General features: G+C 37.3%; 2 protein-coding genes across 3 annotated transcripts; both read right to left on the reverse strand.

Annotated features, from left to right (window-relative positions):
* On the reverse strand, positions 1 to 15,263 carry shda (Src homology 2 domain containing transforming protein D, a). 2 transcript variants are annotated; one of them, XM_062987701.1, is made up of 7 exons: positions 15,185 to 15,263; positions 11,271 to 11,604; positions 9,090 to 9,243; positions 8,128 to 8,337; positions 4,962 to 5,142; positions 4,224 to 4,343; positions 1 to 1,515 (listed from the first exon to the last, which is right to left on the reverse strand). In XM_062987701.1, the coding sequence occupies exons 2-7, from the start codon at positions 11,598 to 11,600 to the stop codon at positions 1,329 to 1,331; spliced, it is 1,182 nt and encodes a 393-aa protein (XP_062843771.1). In that variant the 5' UTR covers positions 11,601 to 11,604; positions 15,185 to 15,263; the 3' UTR covers positions 1 to 1,328. The 2 variants fall into 2 exon arrangements, with proteins under 2 accessions (XP_062843771.1, XP_062843770.1); XM_062987700.1 differs by having other exon boundaries at positions 15,170 to 15,234.
* Positions 15,264 to 17,058: 1,795 nt separating this feature from the next.
* On the reverse strand, positions 17,059 to 21,245 carry yju2 (YJU2 splicing factor homolog). Its single transcript, XM_062987639.1, has 8 exons — positions 21,028 to 21,245; positions 19,609 to 19,709; positions 19,349 to 19,493; positions 19,062 to 19,196; positions 18,735 to 18,916; positions 18,289 to 18,439; positions 17,819 to 17,960; positions 17,059 to 17,405 (listed from the first exon to the last, which is right to left on the reverse strand). Exons 1-8 carry the CDS (start codon positions 21,049 to 21,051, stop codon positions 17,290 to 17,292), a joined length of 996 nt encoding a protein of 331 aa, XP_062843709.1. The 5' UTR covers positions 21,052 to 21,245; the 3' UTR covers positions 17,059 to 17,289.
* Positions 21,246 to 25,440: the final 4,195 nt, after the last annotated feature.

The raw sequence follows: 25,440 nt of genomic DNA on the forward strand, positions 1-25,440 counted from the left end.
TTTACTTTAAAAAAGTGAGCTTTATTCAAAAGAAAACAAGTACATAAAGTCTAAAGAAGTAGTCAGTCAATAATTAAGAACAACTACAGTGTAGTTCTAATGCTACACAAAGTAAGAGTCGTGATACTTCTGGTGAGTAACAAGTCTAACAATGCTGTGAGGGATTCTGTGATATGTGATTTAAACAGGAAAAATCTCAGTCACAGATATACAATACTGAATTTAACTTCATTTTTGTAAAAATGATTTTTAGTTTCAATAAACCTAGAACAAATCAATACATTTATTATATGTAAAAGGTCTAAGCTATGTTACAGCTAACTCTGCAAGCTCATGTTGCTAAGTTAAATGGCACAGCTGGGATGGCAACACAATCAAAATGTTTTCCCGGTCCAAACCAGTGACATACTTTATGTTGGAAGTGTTTGTGATATGGATGAACAAGAAACAAATCATGCATGTATACAGATTTCAATCTGATTCCTAATACTAATCCACAGTGTTGGATCAGACACTACCTAAAACGAGAGCTCCAAACCTGAAAAGATAACATGTGATTTCTCATACACACAGAAAGCCAGTCTACCATCTCTTTTCAAACTGGTGCTTATACAATGTGATTGGAAAGCACTAACAGAATTATCCTATAAATACAAACTTTTTAAGTAAAATACATTACTAATATGGCAGTGGAATAACAACAGACATTTGGAAGGTACAGTAGAATAATTTATATTAAGCATGTCAGTAGATTAAAGGTAATTATTGTCAGCAGTGTTGTAATGTAAAGACCATAAAAAGAAAGACCTTGTGGAATATTAAGCAGTGCACTGTGGGTGTCTTGCTACAATACTGTATGATGCCACTTGTGTTGTGTGAAAGGTGTCGGAAGCATGTGGACGTGCTAAAATAATCTATGATGCTATTAGCCCCTCTTATGTATCTTCACTCAAAGCTCTTTTCCACCAACACGGTGCTGGTTCTGGAGTTTGTGGTTGTCTAATGGGTAACAACAAACCATTGGAAGCTTACCAGTCTAGAACCAGCATTAACACTCCGTCAGTAGATAAAGGGTGTCCAATTCCAGCCCTACTTTAAAAAGTAATCCAAAGCCATTTCAGACCAATCAATGAAAGATCAGCATCTATCATTATTACAAAGCAACACACATAAAATCATCATTTGTCCAAATACAAAGAGTAACTGCAAGAAAATCAAGATGAGGCCCTGAGTGTGTAATTGTGTTTGTGTGTGTGCCTTAGCAAAGAGTTCAGGCCTGTGTGAGTGTGTGTGTGTGTGTGAAGGCCAGTGCGTAGGTGCAAGTGTTCTCATAGTGTCTGGACCACCACAGGGAAGAGCAGGGAGAGGTGTTCCGCACCCCGTATGGGCAGCTTGTGCGTGGTGTAGTAGTGGATGACTTCTGGAATCGTGTCGAAGGGCGGACTGTTCTCACCGAGGATGTATTTCCCATCACGTGACTGGGAGAATTTCATATGCATGAAGCCATGACAGCTCCTGCAGAGACACAGGGGGGGAAAACAACAACTGAGCTGAAATGCTGATTCTAGTTATAGGTTTTAGTCATTAATTAGCAGAGCACAGATGTCTTATATTTTAATTAAAACAAAGAAGGAAAACAAGACTAAAATTGCTAAGATTAAAAAAATAAAAAAGACCCAACATTCTGTTATTATTGTCCCTCACATCCACCTAAATCATCCACCGCATGGATGAAAAGACAATGTTTATCTAAGAGCTGCTTGTAATTATAGAAGAGAAGGCTCAAAGACCCCAAAACTTACTGCAGCTTTCAACCTTTGACATAAGAAGTAAAATGCTAACAGGCTGTATCCTAAATAGCACAGTGCATATCAGGTAGTGTGACTTAACACTACTTGCAGAGTACTAATGCAGAATAGTATTTAGAACAGTTATGTTGTTTGCAACACTGTCAAAATGTTGGCTTGAAAAAGAGGTCACTTCACAGCCCAGAAAACCCCCAAGTCTTCACTGATTTGTGCAGTGATTGGTTAGACAAGATGCGATGAAACTTGCTCTGCAGAGATCAGTGCAGCTCCTTCATGCACACACGGAAGAATAGACCAAAGATGAAGTGAATGTGGGGAAGATACTAAACGTTGGTCTTCCTCAGCTGGAGCTGGTGTTAGCGGAAGCACACTGATTAGTCTTCTCACACAAAGCTGCTGGCATGGGGTGAGAGAAAACAGAACATAGAGAGAAGGAGGAGCGAGGAAGGTCAAATAGATGAATAAAGGGGGAAGGGTGACAAAAGGAAGAAAGAAAGCAGCAGATGAAAAGAATAGCTAAACGCTAAGGATTCTCTATTTAGGGTGATCATGATTATTTTGCTCAATACATTTAATTTATTTCCTCACAATGGTTTACATTTGTATACAAACACAAAGGCACATTTTCCACACACAGCAAATAACAGTATCCTCAGAGGTGAGCATGTTACAGGCTTGTCCTGAGATTTCAATGGTTTCAGCAACTGGTGTTTTCCGTGACTAAAGATTTGGATCGAAGTTCACAAATTTGAGTTCTTTTAGAATGTTATTCAGATTTTTTTTAACAGTATAATGGAGCAAATATATACATAAAGCAAATTAATTGTATTATTTAATGGTGTACCAAATTAACAGTACATAGAGCATTGTTCTTTTGTCAAAGCCAGATGGAAAATCCAAACTGTGTAATTATGCAGAGAGGAAAATTATCTGGATGGTTAGATACCAGCCAATAACTGCCAAGAATTAGAAAATGCAGGAGCATGTGTAGCACCGGTCACAATTAGACTTTACATCACCATGGGCATGGAGGTTGGCATGAACCAAAAGGCCCCTGTTCCTTTTTTGCTGGGATTTAAGGGCAGCTTTTGATACACAGGCTTCATGTACAGTGTCACTAATGTTCCAGCAGCTTTAAATTCATACCAAACCGTAATCTGACCACTCAAGACCAATTTTTTGCTTGGGAGTACAAAAAAAACCACTGTAATCAATCATAACACCATTAAAAAAGCCAACAAAGAATCAGAATGTGATGCCACCAGGGTGATTGATATTTAAGAATATTCTGAATCACCCAGAAAAGGATCTCACCAGAAATTACTGAAATTTTAAAACTGCTGTGACACTTTAAATGTAGACAGTGTCCCATTTCCAAAGTAGTTTTACTGTATCAGAAAACAAGGGGCTTAAATGAAAATAACTTAAACAAATTAATTATTTCTTTTAGGTCTGGACGTGTTTGTCACATTAAAATCACACACTTTTTGGCATGAGAATAATCAGTTTTACACCACTTTGCCACATGAGCTAGCCAGCTACTCTTGACCAGCAGCAGCCTGTCCTCCTGTTTAAACCACTAAATTTTTTATGCATAGCCCCTATTATTATACATAATGATGAATCCTTCCCTTGTAAATTAGTAATGAGATGGACACTAAAAGGTTTTCATAACATCTACCTCTGAAGACTTTTTTTAATTCAACCTCAAATTAACCTGAACACTGTCCAGACTTTTTGATGTAAAAGCATCTTTGAAGTCATGCCAAGAGCCATACTGACAGTACACAATAAAGAACAAAGCCAGGATGAGATATAAAGACTACAGATGCCCGACTTACTGCTTTGTGGATATCTGAGCTGGCTTAACTGGAGATTTAGCTAAGATGTGATTAATAAGCAAGAACCCCAGGGGTCGAGGTTTTGTGTATTTTAATAAATTAATAATTTAGACAGCAGAGGAAAAAATAGCTATAATAACTTCACCATTATCTATTTCTACAGTACCCACTTGTACTGAGAGCGGTGTTTAATGCGTTTGCTATGACTCTTTAGCTTTTTCCTTTTAAGTGTTGTTCTACCTAAGAACTTTAGTGAGCTCCTTTACCATTACCATTTAGTGCAGCAAGTTGTGTGAACGCTTCCCAACAAACAACATCTTTAATAATCAAACAAGCTGCTATGTGTTTGTAAACCCTATATGTTACCTATAAACATATTTCATACAGTGACTAAATACCTTTATACCTTTGCTTATGAATACATTCGTATTTACATTTATGAACAAATAGTCAAACAGCATTCTGTGAATAAAAGTAAAGTGGAAATGATGTTCTGAGCATGTGTTAAATAGCAAAAGGAAAACTGACTGTGAGGAGGTGCAGTAACAGTGTAGTTGTAGTATTACTGTAGTACCTGAGTGAGAGGGAGTAGTCGTTTCTGCTGGTCTGACTGTTCCTTACCAGGTAACTACACTCTTTACACAGTGTCAGTAGAGTTTCAGCTTCAGAACGTGTTAATGCTCCATGATACCATCTAATACACACATACACAAACAATGATGTAGTTACCTATCTAAATTTAATGCTTAAACATGGTAAAGGTTAAAAAAATGCTTTTCTTTTTGTACAATACTGAAACATGCCATGTTAATTATAGTATGTTTCAATACAAGTTATTGTGCTCTTTAAGGATTCATTTTTAAGCCATTGTTTAATATACTAATAAATCCTTAACGTTTCAGGCTGAAAACTGTTAAGTTTTCCACTTCTCCTTAACAAAATCTCCTTAACAGCAATAACGTTTTTTTTTTTTATAGATGTTAATCAGGCTTGCATAATTATGAGACAGAATTTTCCACCCCTCCAGGATATGTTGCATTTCTAAATAAGAATTGCTACAAGATCTTACCTATTTAAAAAGAGTTACCTATTTAGAAATATGCTCCCCCACCCAACTTAGCATTCTTTTCTTGATTTACTATAATCTATTTTTATTAAGCTTTAGGCGATGGGAGTGCTACCTTGACATTCCCCTGAAAAATGTTTGACGCAATTGTATCTTCAAACTTATCGACAAATATACACACATTCTGGCTGGTTGCATTACAATAAATTCACAACAGTATTGAAGAAAACAGGTTGTAACACATACACTTGTTGTTCGAGAGGTAATTTTGGGTCCACCCTCTCCCCCAGGACGGTGTGAAGGTCATTGAGCTTGCGTAGACTGGTGGTCTTGCTTGAAGGGGGGCTGATTCTGGATGCCCCAGTTCTCCTGTGAGGCTCAGTGAGGGGTAGTGTGGAGCAATCCCAATCACCACCATCAAACTGGACTAAAACACACGATATTGACCATGTTTATAAAAAAGACTTGTTCATTTCTGTTGTCCTAGTTTTTGTGGGCTGAAATATGTTGACAGAGTGTCAACAAACAGCGGCATTACCCCGTCTTGGACCCCAAGCCGCCCATGTCAGATACACAGAGGAATTGTGAAACAGTATACTAAATGTTGACAAAATGAAAGAAAGTGCAGGTCTGAGTGCTGCAAAACATTTTGTGAACAAAGAATCTCTTTTATGAGCCTTTTTGGACAGGTACCTTTCCAAACCCCCTGAGACTCTCAACCCTGAAGGACTGTCAGACTGATTTAACACTCCCAATTTGACAAGGTCAGTGGCTGTGTACGCTGAGCCGAGAACAGAAAAGCATTATGGTATTACTACCTGACCATGTTGTAGACTGGTCTTCTTTGACATTTTTAATAAATTATGAGATGGACACAGAAACAACGATGAAAGAGACGATCATAATGTCTGTAACTGTTTCAAGCTGTGCCTCTCTCTTTTTTTCAGTGCTTGGGCCAGCAGATAAAATACAGCCTTTTTAACCTTCAGTCTCCTATTCTGCCCTTTTCCTTTACACCTTCCCCCAACATCTGTCAGATCAGCCCCTCTCCTTTCACACATCTTAACAGAGACACTCCAGCCATTTCATCTTTTTTTTCTCGCTGCAGCAGATCCAAACCAGCCAAGAATAAACGCCAAGTACTCCTATTTATAAACTGTTCCACCACTGTTTAGCACCAATATCCAGCCAAAACAGACTTGTTTTGAACATGCTCGTTTTACACTACCACAGTATACCATCTCATTACAATAAGTAACAATATATTCAACAAAAAAAGAGTTTAAGCGGGAAAACCAGTATCTTTTTTCTAAATGCTTTCAGAAATGATTTGGGTGAGGCATGCTTAAACAAAGATTCTCCCAGTGCTTTGAGAGATAAATGAGTTGGATATCAACCTTACAATCTGCTCTTCAGAAGAGTTTATATTTATGCCATTTAGCTGATGCTTTTTTTTTCAAAATGACTTAAAATTGTGACTGAATAAAAGGCAAGTGAGCGTTAAAAGGCTTCATCAGGGGCACAAAAGTGGCAACTTGGCAGTGGTGGGGGTTGAACCAGGGACCGTCACTAGTCCATTAGCTTAATCACTGAGCTACCACTGCCCATTAAAGTTTAATTACAGTTACATTTGGTGTTTGGAGAGGTGCGTGACTTTATCCTGGTGCCCATCCACCAATCTTAAATACATTATTTAGAATGACCATCTGTACCATATACCATATGACTTCTAGACTCCTTACACTGATAGAAACCTAAATGCATTTGCCATTTATATAAACGTTATAGAGATTTTCATTCAGTTCTTTGTTTTTGTGGCTGTACTTTTGTGCCAATTAGTGAGTCTTATTGACTAATGCGAGTTTCATCAAATTTTAAAACTCAAACTAGGTTTGCCATGATTCTGAAATTTTAGCTAACATTTAATGGCCATCTAAATAATTAGGATAAAACATTTATTTGTCCATCCTGTTGATTTTGAATGTTGGTAAACAAAAAAATTACAAATAGTCCACAGTTAAAAAGCTATTTAATAAATACAATATGGATCAGGAATTCTAAATGACTTTTGTTGACAATGACTGATATGTTTGCTAATGAAAAAATTTACAACAGGATAAAACAAATGCAAATGGCTAGTTTATGTAAGGTGAATGCAACAAATGTGAATATACGTACCCCATCCCAAAGTGTCCAAATACCTCAATCTAAATCAATAAAAAGAAATTTTTCAAGCAAATTTCAAGCACTGTCGACTGTAAAAGCTCTGAATTAAATTCAACAGTGTCTGTGGGGGAGGGTATAATGGGCTCCAGCTGTAGCTGGAAAAGGGTTGCTCTAAAGTATGAACGCTAATTGCCCCCAGACAGTTTTGCCACCATATGTAATATGTACACACATGAACAAGTGTGATGGAGCTCTAACATGATAAAAGCAGTGTGAAGATCCAGCTCGTAGAGGACGTTATAATTAGCTCACATACTAAATCAGGTGTATTGGGAGTTGAAACGCTTACAGCTGCTCCAATATTCAGTCACCACAGCAGATCATTCTGTTATTTATACCTGACGTGGCAGTTTGACGCCGGATGCCCTTCCAGATGCTACCTTCTCTAGCTGTAGTCACAATTACTAAATGACTCACAGAACACTTTATCTCACAAAATAAATCATCTAAATTGATGTTAAAGTTATTTTGACCTAGCAGATTTTGTATAGATTTAATATACATTTTTTATATTTTAACAGCCCCCACACAAATATGAATTTCTTACAGCCCTAAAATTAATAATGGTACCATTATTCATGTTATTCAATGGTTTAGTTTTTCCAATCATTTAGTCAAAAAAGAAAAAAAAAATGCAGAAATCAATAAGACTTTTAAGACTTCCACAACACTTACAAGCTTACAAGTGCATGTAAACTATTCATTCATTAATAAAAATAACTCAAATACATTATTATAACGTAATTATTCCTGTGCAACATAAACGCTTCAGGCTGCAGCAGTTCAGGTAAACGCAACATGCTTTAACGAGAAAGATCTCATCACAAATTTCAAAACAACTGCTTTGACCAGAATTGGTATGTTCTGGACTATTTACCCAAAATACTTGGGTAATAGTGAACTTAACCACATTAAAACATTAAACATGATTTGTATGACCTTAAAACAGTGAACTCTAGCCTCATTATGTTATGTTGTTCAAAGATAGTTATAGTGTTGTCCTAAAACTTTAAGTAATTATCATGTTTAATTTAAATGTCATATAGAAAGAATACATTAATGCAATGGTAATAAAATCACAGCACTGAAAACATTTACAGATGTATAGCCACAAGCTACAGGTTAAACACCCATGCTCTATATAACAGGGCGTGTTTTTTCCAGCTCATGTTGATCTAGGACTTACCAGCTAAAGCTTTGGAGATGTTCTCCTTTTTCCACTCCCATGGTTGATCATACTCATCTGCAGGCCTCTCGTCATCCTGGGGTAGTCTGCTCTCCTTCTCTTCCTCTGGGTAAACAGCTCTAGGGTGTCCCCGCTCCTCATATGGACTGTCATAGAGCTGATGGTTTCCCAAAGTAACAAAGTGGCTCTTATCTGAATTGTGCTGCAGCTCTGCAGAGAAACAAACACGGCTATTGAATTGTATTTAGGAAGTCATTTGTTACAGTTTTTCCACATCACTTGACCGCAATAATTTTCCACAGTGTTTTTACTTAGATTACATGTTTACGCTGCAACTAACTGTGACTGCAGTATTTTTTTTCTAAAGACACAAAATATTTGTGCTGATGTGTAATAGTTGGTCCACTATTATTATAGCTTAAAATTTAAATACATAATTAGACAAAAGACCATACTGTAAATGTTTTGTTAATAATCTCTTCCTGGATTTAATACAGATGCAAAATTTGGCAATTTCTTTTAACTGGGGTCATATGGAGCAATTTGGCTACAGATTGGACATGTGGCCGAGGGGGCATGCAGTGATCCAACTCTCCTTCATTCGGATCAGGGGTTGTGCAAATGACAGTGGATTCATAATTTTGAAATTGGAAATAGATTGGAAGATAAGGGGAAATATAAAAGGATTTTTTTTTATGCCAAAGTCTCAGCACTTACGTTTAGAGAATTGAAACTGAAAACTCAGCACGAGTAAAAACAACTCAGTACTAATGCTGCAAAAAGCTCTTAACGCACAATTACAACCTGTATAGTCCACTAAAATAGTCTAATTGTGTCTATTCCATTTCTCCCTGGGCTCTCCTGAGTGAATGTTCTTTCTGGTAATGTGTTTTTGTGCTAGGTAATATACCTCTTGAAGCTATTTATACAGATAAGGCTGTGAAACGGGAAAAGCACCTCACCTGTAATAACTCTCTGGGCCTCAAACGGCTCCATGTAGCTGCTACTGTTCTCTATTGAGTGGGGCTCCCAGCCGGTCTGGGCCCGTGGGTCTGGACGAGCGTCAAATGGGTCTGAATAATCCGTGTCCCCCACAGCTGGAGCAGACGGAACCACCTAGGAGTAAAAGGGAGGGGCTGATGAGACATTCTTGTGAACAAAAGATGGATGAACAGAAAACAACTAGTACTGGTGGTGGGGCATTAGGAACTGCCTCAGGTAGGAAGATCTAAACAAAATGTAAACACAGAGATTTTCTGCTTAGTCCTAATGCTTAGAAGGGGATTAAACCATCACAATGACTATGAAGAGGAGACTTATGCAATACATATGTTAGGGACAGCTCACAGACAAAGAAGAAAGATCCATGTGTCAAGAAGGAGAGCAGTTTGACGCTGATGCTATGCTCAAATTTGTCCTGAACAAGCCTGTTGTGGTTTTGCTAGCTCTTTGCGTGTCTAAGCCTTGTTGTGCTCATTGTGCCGCAGCACTCTGGTCTAATTTGGATGCTGTTGTAGGTCAATTGGGTTCAGAGCTATATTCCCCCCACTGTTCTGGTGATATATTTGTTTATTTTGTCCAGCTGCTAATACTGCTTGTTAAGCACGGTTTTCATTCCAGTTTGCCACGCTTGCCTTATTTCTGACATCCGAGTAAGCAGGACAATGGCAGAGAGGAGGTCACTGCATGGCTGACCTCACAACAGCCACTAATTAGCATCAGCTTACTCAACGGCAAAAGAAAAGGCAGAATAGGAGCATTTCAGTTTGAGTCAAAAACAAAAAGAACATTTGAGCAACAAAGCCAGGTCAAACCCATTACAGAAAGGCATTTTGGTCATGCTCATTTAGCTTATGGCTTTCAGTATATAAAGCTGCAGGGAAAAAATCTGGATTCTCTTTAATTACCCTGATTTTGACTCTATTATAATCTTAATTATTCTTATCATTGAAAAGATAATTGGTTAATCCAAATATTATCCTAATATTCAAATAAAACTGAGCAAAAAACGAGTTCTGAACTGTATCCTAATGAAAATTGCTGGATTCAACATAATGAGTAACTTGTTATATAGAACTTTTAGTGTACTACACCCATAAAGGGAAATCACATTTTGTTCTGCAACGACTGCACAAAGAGCACAAAATGCAACACTGAAGGAGATTTTAAAATCTTGCTAGTTGTTGATCATCTGTCCACTATAAGTCATCCACAATTATTACATACATGCAACTGATCTAAATGTTTTAGCTTGAGCAGTGGCATAATAATGTAAGGCCTGCATTGTCTGAAATTTACTTTCCTAACTGGGTCAGTTACTTATAGGAACAGAGCCCTCGGGCTGAAGTGGAAAATGGCTCACTCTAATCTAATTAATGCATACGCATGAGGAGTGAACATGTCTGTTTGGAATTACTGCAGTTCCAGAAGGCATACAAATTATGTTTAGCTTCTGAATTAATGAACACATCTTACCCTCTGTTTCTTCTCTCACTGCGTTAATATTTCATTGATGAGAAGACACGAGAGAAACCAAAAGAAAAAAAACAAAGATTCTAGAAGCAAGCTAAATTCTCCACACTTGATGCTCAAATGAGCGAACACAATACCCAATGTGTTCAGACCTGTAAAGCCCTGTTTGCCCAAAATAAAGGTAATATTTTAGGACACTTCAGGAAAGGTCAAATTTATTTTGGTACATAACACATTAAATGACATTGTTTCAGAATTATGTATACTAGGACTAGTCAAACATGGGGAAACTCTAAAACCCCCATCTACATCAAACTATGGCAAGAAGCCCAGAGACCAAAATAAAAAGTCCTTCTGATAAGCAATATTTCCAGCTTCATAATCAGACACAACACAGACTTGAAGTCTCCGATCAATAGGAGTGCACTGCTGCAGCCACTTATATTGGGTTTGTTGTTGAACACCAGTAGAAGTCCATAACAAATGCAATTTATGAGCTATATTAAAGCATTGCTTTAAGCTAAATAGAGCTACCGCAGTACCATTATGCTGATGTATATATACATCATCCATCTTTTGGATAACCATTCAAAGTGCCTCTACACTTTTCTCCCACCTGATTATGCACAAGGTCAAACTAAATGTGTCGAATAAGCAAAACGAGGACTTACAGGGACATGGGGCTCCTCGAATGAAACAATGCCCAGTGGGATTTTACAGCGGTTGAATTCCTGAGATTCCACTTTTATCAGTCTGTGTTTAGGAGAGACGATCTTGACCTCCATGCCATTAGGAAGAACAGTTCCAAAAGTGGGAAATCCATCAGAGGTCCCTGAGCCATTATGTGTTTTGTTTGAGGGTTCATATGGGTCCTCAAAGTCAAGCTCTTTCTGGGCTCGGTAAGCTCGAAGTATCTCACTCTCTGTGTAGTCGGGTTTGGGTGGCTGCGGAGGTCCTTTCCTGCTGCCAAAATTTAGGTAGTCTTTTAGCCACTTTGCCATGGGTCTGTGTGGAGAGAGACAAGAATTCTGTATTACTAAGGTGAAAGCCTCACGATTACCAATGCCTGAATACTAGAATAATGTAGACAGAAATGTTATTATCAGATAATAGCTGGTTCCAAAATCCTATTAGTAAGCAACCTGACTCTCTGTAAACTGATTCATGTGCATGATCTGGATCTGTCTAATGGAAATCAGCATCACACAAAGTAACAACATAATATGCTTTAGCAAATAAAGAAAACTTGTTTGCTTGTCATTTAAAAGGTTATAGGTCTATAACATAAGGTTAGCTCATGACACCGAAATTACACAAACTAATTTTGCAAGATTTTATTCTCGATTTAGTTTTACACCTATACACACCATCTTAAACAGGCTTTCCTATTTCAAGAAGATAACACATTCCCCTTTAATAATCAGGCATTAACACACAAAAAGAAACTAAGGTTATGCTTCCATAACTTCGCCCATCCTTTCACACACATTCTCACTGTATTTTGCCTTTGGCGTTCTCTGCAAATTCCTTGCTTCTCAAACTTAGTTTAACCTCTCACACTGTCTCAACAAATAGTACAAAATGTTTTTAATATATAACAGCATATCTGGAGAACTAAACTAAAACATATAAAGACTGGCAATGCACTGGTTTAAAGCTTGGTACAGTGTATCACAAAAGTGAGTACACCGCTCACATTTCTGCAGATATTTAAGTATATCTTTTCATGGGACAACACTGACAAAATGACACTTTGACACAATGAAAAGTAGTCTGTGTGCAGCTTATATAACAGTGTAAATTTATTCTTCCCTCAAAATAACTCAATATACAGCCATTAATGTCTAAACCACCGGCAACAAAAGTGAGTACACCCCTAAGAGACTACACCACTAAATGTCAAAATTGAGCACTGCTTGTCATTTTCCCTCCAAAATGTCATGTGATTTGTTAGTGTTACTAGGTCTCAGGTGTGCATAGGGAGCAGGTGTGTTCAATTTAGTAGTACAGCTCTCACACTCTCTCATACTGGTCACTGAAAGTTCCAACATGGCACCTCATGGCAAAGAACTCTCTGAGGATCTTAAAAGATGAATTGTTGCGCTACATGAAGATGGCCAAGGCTACAAGAAGATTGCCAACACCCTGAAACTGAGCTGCAGCACAGTGGCCAAGATCATCCAGCGTTTTAAAAGAGCAGGGTCCACTCAGAACAGACCTCGCGTCGGTCGTCCAAAGAAGCTGAGTGCACGTGCTCAGCGTCACATCCAACTGCTGTCTTTGAAAGATAGGCGCAGGAGTGCTGTCAGCATTGCTGCAGAGATTGAAAAGGTGGGGGCTCAGCCTGTCAGTGCTCGGACCATACGCCGCACACTACATCAAATTGGTCTGCATGGCTGTCACCCCAGAAGGAAGCCTCTTCTGAAGTCTCTACACAAGAAAGCCTGCAAACAGTTTGCTGAAGACATGTCAACAAAGGACATGGATTACTGGAACCATGTCCTATGGTCTGATGAGACCAAGATTAATTTGTTTGGTTCAGATGGTCTCAAGCATGTGTGGCGGCAATCAGGTGAGGAGTACAAAGATAAGTGTGTCATGCCTACAGTCAAGCATGGTGGTGGGAATGCCATGGTCTTGGGCTGCATGAGTTCAGCAGGTGTTGGGGAGTTACATTTCATTGAGGGACACATGAACTCCAATATGTACTGTGAAATACTGAAGCAGAGCATGATCCCCTCCCTCCGGAAACTGGGTCGCAGGGCAGTGTTCCAGCATGATAATGACCCCAAACACACCTCTAAGACGACCACTGCTTAATTGAAGAGGCTGAAGGTAAAGGTGATGGAATGGCCAAGCATGTCTCCAGACCTAAACCCAATAGAACATCTTTGGGGCATCCTCAAGCGGAAGGTGGAGGAGCGCAAAGTCTCGAATATCCGCCAGCTCCGTGATGTCGTCATGGAGGAGTGGAAAAGCATTCCAGTGGCAACCTGTGAAGCTCTGGTAAACTCCATGCCCAGGAGAGTTAAGGCAGTTCTGGGAAATAATGGTGGCCACACAAAATATTGACACTTCAGGAACTTTCACTAAGGGGTGTACTCACTTTTGTTGCCGGTGGTTTAGACATTAATGGCTGTATATTGAGTTATTTTGAGGGAAGAATAAATTTACACTGTTATATAAGCTGCACACAGACTACTTTTCAATGAGTCAAAGTGTCATTTTGTCAGTGTTGTCCCATGAAAAGATATACTTAAATATCTGCAGAAATGTGAGAGGTGTACTCACTTTTGTGATACACTGTATCTTGGTATCTCTACTGTTTACTTTAACAGCTGAATTACTCTTAAGAGTTTCATTCACTGTGTAAATAATACACTGTAAAAAAAAAACCTCTCCAAAATATGTCAAAAAACGTGGAGAAATGTTAACAAATAAGTTTCTTCAGCAGTTCAGGACATCTAGTTAAAAGGATGCATTTTCATGAAGCTCTCAGGTAAAATTTGGTTGCTGCCTAACTCAGATCATACAAAGAACTGAATTCAGATTTGTTAATATCAATTATCAATTAAACTAAAATAAATTGACTTGACCTGTTAGCACAGGGTTTAACAAATAAAAACAAGTACATGCACTGTGTACCATTTTAAATGTCTCTAAATAAATGTTTTTTGGAATTTAAGGGGCTATCGATTAGCAAGTCTTAAGATGTGTTTAAGCATTTTCAGGTGTACAATAAAATAAAATCACAAATATTAGTAAAAAACTTTGCTAATTATTAAATAAAAACTGAACACATAAAAACTTAACAAACGGTATGTTTGTATAACCTGTAGTCTGTGTAAATGTTTTCTGCTAATTTCCTGCTTCTGAACTTGTTTTATAATTTGCAGGAGAAAAACATAAACTGGCTTTTATGAATCAGCTTCTAGTAACTTTGTCTACATAGTGTTATTATTGGTGCTAGGCTAACCAGTACCTGAACCTGTTACAATAATCATTCTTTAGAAAACAAAGCAAGCAAGTCTTTCATTCTTAATTATTTCCACTTTTTAAATAGTAACAAAACATTCATATTTGCTTTCATTTCAACCAACCTTATTTGTTTACTTAGAAACAATGTTGGCTGCATTTTACACAGTACATGGCTGCGTCCCAAACCGCAAACAAAGCACTAAAAAGTGTGTAAATATTCTAACGGCGCCAGCAGTGCTGATCTTATTTGACACACTACTTAGTAGTACTACTGTGTGCAGTTTGGGACGCTGCCCACAGTAGCCAGCAACAAGCTAATAAGCAAGAAAAATGCTTCTTGTTCGAAATATTACAAGCATAAAATGAGGCAAACGACAAAACTCAGTTTAAACTCTACATTTCTTGCACTTTTTAAAAGAAATATATTTAACCATTAACATTAAAAGCCGTTAGCTAGCGTCGTTCCGCTATTGTGCAAAGCACCGTAATAGTGCAGAATATCCAAATTCCACAAAGGCTCACTGGCAGACTAACTATTAACACACATTACAGTTTTTTTTAGAATAATTAAATATGCTCAGACTGCACTCACCTGCCAATGACTTACCAAGGTAAAGCTACAAATGGACCATTTCTGAACGAACTCGACTGTCCATCTATCCGTAACGGATCAGCGTCTGCTGTGTCTGGGAATCGATCCCAAAGTGTCGACTCAGGAATTCCAGTCAATGTGAATCGCGAATCGACTCCAAAGTTGTGGAATTGAGTCGCACACAGGCGTGGGTAGGATAAAGATTTAAAATTGATGAGAATGAAACATTCTGGCGTGACTTTAGGTAGTACGACTTTTGATTGAAAGATAACTTTATCTATGAAAAGTGTCATACTACTGCAGCACAGCCTCATAGTTTCTGGAAACCTGTTTGCAAATATTGGCGTGTTCTTCTCGTGTCCTATTGGATGCGTTCCTTCGGGCACTCCGGTTTTCACTTACTTACTAAAAACATTGCTAAAGAGTATGCCTTCCTTATATTCAGTGTTTCCAGACAAGCTTCAAACCCAAAGCCACCCTGACTAAGATGAAACAGACACAGTGGCACAGCTGGGAAAGTGAGAGCCACACTGCACAGAGTTCTGAGGGCTGTTGTGCGTTTTCACCACAGCTGTACAGTGTAAATATTTTAGTTACCTTAGTTTTTCTTATCTACTCGAAACAGTATGGTAATTATACTCCAAACCCAACAAGACATTTTGCCCAAAGAATTGCACTTTCCAAATAAATGCAAAAGGTGAAACGACTACTTTAAATGGCTATTAAATGTAAGTAAAATAATGTGCCAGACCAACCACAAACCTGACCAAGAGTGAGGTTAGATGAAAACAATCTATAACTAAACGTATGCTCATTAGATAAAAACATCTCTGTATATTAACTATTGATTAATGAAGCCATCATAAAAAATAACAAAATAATCCAAGCCACAGGAAAAGGTTATTTACTTATGAATGGTTTCAATCACAAAGTGGGATAAAGGCAAAAGGCAAAAAATTGCTAAAGTAATAGATTAGACCTAAAACCTTATATTTTTCAAACAGGGGAACAAAAATCCATAAAATAAATCATCATTAAAATATTACTGATCCAGAAAAAGGCAACTTTTCAACATCCTATGACTCTGGGAACCAACTGATGTATTAGCACATTAAGTTAATAAATGTGTGAAGATGCTATCTTATTTCATAATAACAGCCATAACTGTCTACGTAGTTAATGATATTCAGTCATTTCAGTCTTGTACACGATATCACTGTCAAGTCGACTCTTGAAATGAAGACTCGACTCTTGAATTTAACTCCATGGATTTACAGCAACAGGAATTTAAATAATGAATCGACTCCACAATTCAAACAGCCTCGGAGACTAACTCTGGTTTACCGAAATGCCTTGTGGCAGACAGCTGCCCAATAGTGGCTTGTAGAAAATCCAACTGGCTAGCTTTTTGTTCTGCACTTTCAGTTATATAAGACTTATTTTAGACTGTATAGAGAGGACATTTATGTATATCACCCACGTTTAAATGCTTTATCTGTACACATGCTCACTCAGGTCTAAACAGGTCTTCTAATGCATAATGAGTTCAATTATCAATTCTAGTCTGTAAACAGATGTGAATGGCCAATAGTAATTTATTAAACTCAATGTTTTGGAGTTGTCTGGCGTCTAACACCATCCTGTGGTATGAGGTAAATAAGATAAAAATAAATCATGGTGTACCAAAGGTTAAAACAGCACAGCAGGTAGTCTAATCAAGTTCTTAGAATCAACAGCAATAAAGCACTGCAAATATCAAACAATCAGCAAACAAAAAGCTGCATGCAGGATATCTTGTGCAATAAAGTCAATAAACTGGTTTGATATTAACCTGGATTTTGGCACCGTTTTAAAAGAGTTTAAAACAATATAAAAATAAGATGAAACAATTCTGATAAAATTCATCTTTATTTCATCAATGAGACAAAAGCTTAACATTTACAAAAATCAATGAATTATATTTTTCTAAAACATTTTCTGACATATTAAATAAAAAGCTTAAGCCTAGATCACTGGTATTCATTCTAAACCATAAAGTCCTTGAGTCTATTTCCTTAAGACTGTCCGTCGTTTTGCATTTGTACTGAACACCACAGAACTTCGGTTTCAGTTCGACATGACTAGTCGGAGTTGCTGTCGTCGCTGTCCGAGTACGCCCCCAGCAGGCTGAGAGAGGAACCGTTCTGGACTGCTTGACTGCTGCTGCTAGCTGTGGCCGCTTTGGGAGGTTTTGCCTCTAAATGGTGCAGAGATCAAAGAAAAACACAGTTAATTAAAACACAAAAACGTTAAACTCATGTAAAAATAAACAGTCCCACATTTGTAAACAGGTTCACAGTTTAAACTAATGTTGCTGGATTTACTGCTATTGGTGAATAAATGTAGCGTTAGTCCTGCACAATCTATATAATTCAAAATCTGTAAAAGTATAAAATATGAACTAATCTCAATAATTTGACTTCATTCTCCTACTATAACATTTACATTTGGCAAAACATTTATGCCTCAAAAAGTAAGTATAAGTAACTTGGTAACACTAGTTTAAACTAGTTAAAACAAAACTATTTTGCTAATACTGGTAATTGTGGTGGAAAGGGAGTAACATGCATTAAAAATATGAAGAGAGCAGATGGGTATAGTGCCATGTACCTGTCTGAGATCCTGCTGCAGTTGTGACTGCAGGTTTCTTCCTCACTACTAGTGAGCTGAGTACACCTTTGCCTCCCAGTCCACCAACACTCCTCTCCCAGCTCTCCACCCTTTGACGCTTTACTTCAGCAGATTGGGTGCTCTGTGGAGACAGGAAAACTGAATTAAAGCACGTGTAAGAAGAAAAGTCCACACACCTGAAATAAAAATGTCCTTTAAGCCAGCTAGCAGCTACAAGTATTAAAGACAATGGTGGCAGTTCAACATGCAAAGTGAAAACCAAATAACAACAAAATACATAGTTAATAGTGAACATTATCTAAATACCATCATATCCATCATATTTTTCCAGGGCATGAAGTCTTGAAGTCAGCCATTAACAAGTAGAATATTGTAACATGACAATTAAAATTAAATGAAAATTTACTGTGGGTCTGGTAGGAATAAGCATTTCCGCAAACTATATGCACCTTATGATCTGCCCCTTTGTCTGTGGTCAGGATGTCTGTGGGTTTCTCAGCTGATTGCTTCTTTGGCTGCTCTTTCCCATCGTTTTGCTCCTGATCTGAATCAGAGTCAGAGTCTCTTAGCCTCTTCACCAATGCCCTCTCCAGCATCTCTCTGAGAAGAAAGAATAAAGAAGAATATGAATGGGTAATTTAAAAATAGAAGTGTATGTTCATAAGCTTAACAGTGATACTAATCATTATTATACATTAAAGAGTTCTAAGCAAGCACTAGTACATTTTTTCTATACTCAAGAGGCTGTTGGTTTTTTTCTTTTTTTTAGATTATTTTTAGCATAACTGAGCTTTAAATTTAAACATCTGATTTGATGCCAAGCCTTACCAATGCCAATAAAACATATCTCAGAGATAAATAAAATGTATCTATATTTCTAAAATCATCCACATACTTGGTCTCTCGTTCATCCTCCTCATGCTCTCTCTCTTTTTGTCTCTTTTCCATTTCTCTGTTCTGATCCAACATGCCCTCAAAATCCACCTGAGCCTGTCGCTGGTTCAGCTCCTTCAGCTCCTGCAGATTCTCCAGAACTTCCATCTCCATCTTGGAGTCCCGTGTACGATTTTCCAAAACCTGGGGGAACACCAGAGCATTTACATCAGAGGTGTGGAACTCTAATGAGGATTCACTTACCCAGTGGGCTATAAACAAAACGTATTATTTGTTATTCACTGGATATACTACATAAAATCAGATTCCCAAACACATTATTTATTACCTTCATAGGATTATTTAACTCCTCTTCCTCTCGTTCCTGTTGGATTTTCTTTTCTTCTTCTTCAATCAGCTTCTCAGCCTGAAAGTTTCTTGTTGCACCGTGTTCCATCGCATAATCTGTGTTCTCTGGGTCTGTCTGTTTAATAAGGTAAAACATAACAGATCTGATTATAAGGATGATAAAATGCTACAAAAATAAAACTTTTAGAGACATACCCAAAAGAAGCAGAATTATATCAAACATATAATTCTAAAAAAATAAAAATAAAAAAAAGTTCCAACTCTTACTTTAAAAGTGATCTCAGCCAGACATCTTGTGCATTTGATATAGAAGCGAAAAATGGGTAGCCCCAGGTATAGTTCATTCTGTACTGTCTCCTTCCGGGCATTGAACTTTTTGCCTTTGTAAATGTACTCTCCACAGGTCTTACACCTAACGAAAAAAAACATGTCAGTTGAAATAACAAGCACTTGTATAGGTATAACTTAAATAGTTCCATATATAGTGCAATATACTGTAAGAACTGCATTACTGTAAAGTTACTTACCTCATGTTAAATGGAGCCATCAATCTTACCACATACTGACGGTCTTTAGGCAGTTTGAGTTTAGGGATTTTGGATGGATCAAAATCCGGAGGATAGTATTTCTACAAGCAACAAAAACACACAACTAAATTTACATGTTTGTTTTAACATTAATAGCAGTGTGAATGTCTGTTATACATGTTTAGTTAGGAACATAGTTCATTTGGTGACTTTTCTCAAATGGCCTGGATACATCATTATAATATGTCCCAGTCTAAAGGTAAAGCTCTGCTTATCATTCTATAATAACTTACCAACACTTTACCACATAATAGTGTAATAAATCACCATGCAGATTGTGGGGTCAGAATTTGGCATAAACAGAAGGAATCTATGGATCCAGCCTGCATTGTGTGAACAGTTCAATGTGTGAAACGAGTGGTGTTACTAACCATCTGCCAGCCACTGCAGCCACAAGTGACTCTCTTGGTTACATATGGCAAAATGATGCATCATGTCATAAAACAAGCATTCATGAACATTATAATTTTATGTACATTAACGGTCTTCATGGCCACCAAATCCGATGTACAGCAATTACGAGATGCAATCATGTTAACGTCGACCAAAATCTCAAAAATTTTTTTAACACTTTGTGGAAAACATACTACAAAAAGTAAATCTGCTCATAGAAGAGGTGGTCATAAGTGGTCAGTGAGGACATTTTTGCCATAACGTCCAGTCCTAGTAAATACTTAAGTCATTTAAGCTGGACTGCAAATGTGTACTAATGTATTTAGTTAGTTAATCAGCACTTTTAAATAAAGTGTGGTAGTTCGGCACGGTGGCTCGGTGGGTAGCACTGTCGCCTCACAGCAAGAAGTTCCTGGGTTCGATCCTCTTTCTGTGTGGAATTTGCATGTTCTCCCCGTGTCTGTGTGGGTTCCTCTGGGTGCTCCGGTTTCCTCCCACAGTCCAAAGACGTGCAAGTGAGGTTAGTTGGAGATACAAAATTGTCCATGACTGTGTTTGACATTAAAACTTGTAAACTGATGATTATATTTATTCAATTACATAGTGTGTACAACATTATTTATGTACTTAATTCTTTGTACTTTTATACCTTTGTACTTACATACTTTTGTACCTTAATACTTTTTGCTTTAATGTACTGGAGCTGCTGTAATAACTGACTTTCCCTATGGGATTAATACAGTTATCTATCTATCTATCTATCTATCTATCTATCTATCTATCTATCTATCTATCTATCTATCTATCTGCAGTTGGGCAACTTGTGCTAGTAAGCTAACTAGCTAGCTACAAGTCTTCACTCGTCTCACTCGCTTGCTAAAACAGGTTAAAAATAAACTTTATAATGTAACATGCTTTTAAAGTATTTTTATCTTTATTTAATAGAAGAAATAGTCGAATACTTACGTTTAAGACTTTTCTTTCCGACATGGCTCGCTTCTTCTGGCACTAACAAACAATTCCTTAAAAACAAGGACAGAACAACAACACAACTAAAGATATGAGCTGGATTTCAAATAATACCGAACTACCTGTATATAATATATATTGTGTATTACTACTTCTATAAGTGCACTATGAATTAAAGGCTTTTAGGTCAGATGTAGAGCGCTATTAATATCTAAGTAAAATAAAATGTATTTAGCCTTATTATCGTCTCAAGCTAATCGCTTCTACACGTTATGTAGAAGCTATATCATGTTCACCACTATGATATTACTGCCACCTACAGGCTGGGTGAGGAATATAGCAATACAGATTAAAGCGCTTTTTCTCCTCTCAGTAATAGTTAGTGGTGTGCGATACTGCAAAAGTAAATACAGGGCCAGTATCGCCAAAACCAATACCGATACTTTTCACTTATAAAAGCAGTTTGTTTACGTTTATTTAGGGGTGCAGTGTGTCATGATTTATGAGTAGGGCATTTATTACTATAATGAGTCTGAGGTTTTTGTTCAGAACCAATTATATAATAAAAAATAGATGCTATTCTGTTTACATTTACAAGCACAAAGTTGAAAGAAAGAAAGAAAGATATCCTTTATTTGTCATATATACATATACAGTACAATGAAATTCTTTCTTCGCATATCCCAGCTGGTGTTGGAAGCTGGGGTCAGAGCGCAGGGTCAGCCAACTTACGGCGCCCCTGGAGCAGACAGGGTTAAGGGCCTTGCTCAAGGACCCAACAGTGGCTACATAGCAGAGCCTGGATTTGAACTGCCAATCTTCCGGTTGATAGCCCAAAGCCCTACCCACTAGGCTACCACAGGCCCATGAGCTCTCATTCACTAATACACAAAAAACACGAAATGAGAGCCTCACTGCACATGCTCCGATTCATTTGTGTAGGTTGCGTAAGGTGCGTTCGTACTTTACGTACGTATAGTTTACACTATTATTTCCATAAAATTACCCCTATTTCTGTATGTGCAAAGCAAAGTGTTCAAAAACGTACAATCTTCCAATGCCTACCAAAGTACTGATGTCTGTTAAGATTGTGACAACAGAACAACGTGACGGTACCACAACGAAACACAGCAGATCAGAAGTGTAGATGTGAGAGGAGCGGAGTCTGTACAGACATGGTCTTTGCATTGTTTGTGTTGCCTGGGTAGTGTAAAAAATCATGGACAAAATGTGGGTTGCTTGATAAAAAGATTGAAAAACCCTGGATTAGAGAATAAACTGATAGAACAATTGATTTAGATGTCTTTAATGAAATGAAATACTGAAGATGGCAACAAATCAAAACGACTCAAAGAGCAAGACAACAATTACAGAAGCAGCAATAAAACTAATATAAAACTTAACATAAAAAAAAAACCTTTGAATTCTGAGCTGAATAAACAGTTGATGTTAATGTTACTTTGTTGAGCACCACATTTAAAGAATACATATATGAACCATTGTACCCTTTATTAAAAAAAAAAAACAGGAAGATTTAATGCTAAAGACATAAAATACAAATTGCCCTGATAGTTGTTAAAGTAAATACTTGCAACAATTTGGCGAAAACTAACCTGAAGAAAGTTGTAATATTTCATAGGTTTAAATTTATATCCCTGATAAATCAAGTGTGAATCAAGCTTATTGAATTGGCGTGAATGATCCTACTGTATACAACAACAAGAAGTAACACACATAAATAAACAAAATATAGATTAAAAAGTCTGGAAATGTTAATATATTATTCCAGAGTGGTTAGAATGAGGTAGGTTACACATTTCATATAGTAAAACATAAAATGTGAGCTGGTACTTAATGTACTTCACTTGTGCACATAAGAGAGACATTTTGCATTTACATTGTGAGCATACAAATGAACATTACAGCACCTTATAAAAGATCAATCTCAGTAATAGAGAATTATCCATACAGAATAATACAAAACTAAAACTGAACTCTGTTCTGTTACGATCAGCCAACAGTTTGTCCCCAGTCACTTATGCCACAGTATTGCTGAGCTAGATAAGATCTCATGATGCAAATACACATCCGAAGAACCATGAAGACTTCCAACGGGTGCAAACAGGCTGAAATGTTAATAATATTTAACACAGCAAACTCAGTTTAAAATTAATAATCAAACCTAACTGGTAGTGTACAGTATCATGCAAAAGTTTGAACACCTCTGGTCAAATTGTACAGTAGGGATGCTTTGTAATTAACTGGTTAACTGATTAAACTCTGCACCTGTGGATCTGTGTGTGTTGTTATGCACTATGTCCCAGAATAAAGGTAAAACTTTGTGACGTTTCATAATTTGATAGGACACTATAAGCTCATTGGTTATCAGTTAACCCACAGACTAATGACTTTTGCTTAAGCCTCTACATGTATTAACACAATGTGGTGCGACTATAAACAAGGCTAGAAAAGTCACCAAGTAAGATGCCAGTTCAACTTTTAGCCATGTAATATAAACGCAAAGAACATGTTAAATAAAAATAAACATCTTTACAAGGCAGAATAACCTCTTCAGTTAAACAGTACTACAGGTAGTAAAAAAACAGGTAATTAGCAATGTGCAGCGTTCACAGTTAGGTCAAAAAAGAACATAATGTGAATGTAAATAAGTGGCATCTACAAAAAATGAGGCAAGCTGTGTAATAGCACATAAAAACTATTTTAAAAAAATTCACCAGATCATGTACTACATAAAAATAAATAAATAAAATACATTTCTTTTGGCTAGGCATGTTTACAATTGTTTCTATAGTAGCAACATCAAATAAAGATTGAATCCCAAATTAAATCCTACACCTCTGAATCGGCACATTACACTGAATACTGAACTGGCTTCTACACTCTATGCAGTGCACTATTCTGCATGTCATGGTTTATTTTCATCCCAGTTAATAAACACTGGAGGTTAAATGAGATTGAGAAAAAGATCTGCAGGCTTTTGAACTCGTTATAACCGAACCCAGCTGCGACGGTAAATGTGCAAAGACTACAGGAGCAGGTTTCAAGAGAAGACATATCGAAGACTTTCTTCAGGTTGTATTACTTACCGAGTATCACATTTGCCCCAGCAAAACTACTCATTTCATAAAACTGAGTACACATGAACACAGTGCATACTATACATAGATCACTTCGAGCTACACAGAAGTCTATTGCTGTCTAAAAGCCGAGAGATAAAACTCTAAAGACACACAAGACACTTCAGATGAGTCAGACACAAGCTCACAGCATTTACCTGAGTATTACCACAAACATAATGACCCTCCTTAATCCTGATGCATTAGTGCTATTGCGCATAGAGACAGCACCCGTCCAAAACACACAGAGCCTGCATTTAACATGGGTGCAATTAGAAACCATGCAGACTAGACAATCTACACCATTTCACTAAACTAAGGCCATAAAAATTACACGATATAATAAAAACTTGGTGGAAACCTGACTGCTGAACGTCACTCCAAAACCATGAGCAATAATATAAAGATGGTTCAACATTTGCTGCTATAAATGCCTTCACTTTTTTGGGAGAGCTTTTACTAGGTTTTAGAAAATGACAGCAGGGATTTGTTTGCATCCAGCCACAAGGCAATTAGTAAGATTGGGGCTCTGATGTTGGGTAAAGGCTTGCTCACAGTCAGCATTTCAATTCAACCCAAAGTTGTTGGATATGGTTGAGGTCAGGTGTCTGCAAGTCACGTTCATTCCCACCAAATTTGGAAACTTTGTGAACCTTGCCTTGGCTTTACTAGATCATATTACTTTCCCATCACATTTACAGCTGGCACTGGGCAATCAGGCATGTGGTGTTCTCCTGGCATCCGACAAACCCAGCTCTTCACATTTGGTTCTATTCGAACATAAATGACTCAATACATGGTTTATGAGCCTGATGAACACATTAAAGATCAATTAAGCACAAGATTATTTAAAATAACCCAATTTGCTACAATACTGACAAAAACCAAAACAGTCCCGCTGCTTTAATTCCAGTGTACCAGACAACTGCTCTCTCCAATACTTCACATTTCTCTCCTAACATTCCACTATTCATAAAACACTTCAAACAAATACAAAACTAAAATAATCCAACAGCTCTGAGAAAATATCACTGAGTAACAACAGAGGTACTCTAGCAAGTGAAGGTCAGTTCTGTATAACAGTCTTCAGCTTCATGCTATTAAGTTACTGACCTTTATGGCAGCATACAGATAAGTGAGGAATGTTGTTTTCACTAGTGAAATTCTCAGAATGGAGGTATTTGCGGAGTGGAGGTAGAATAAAAACGGAAAACATTTCATTTGTTATATTTAAATCTTAGGAAAACAGGCGACGTTGCTAATGCTGGTCTAA

This window comes from Trichomycterus rosablanca, chromosome 25 (assembly GCF_030014385.1).
Source record: "Trichomycterus rosablanca isolate fTriRos1 chromosome 25, fTriRos1.hap1, whole genome shotgun sequence".
NCBI classification, from domain to species: Eukaryota; Metazoa; Chordata; class Actinopteri; order Siluriformes; family Trichomycteridae; genus Trichomycterus; species Trichomycterus rosablanca.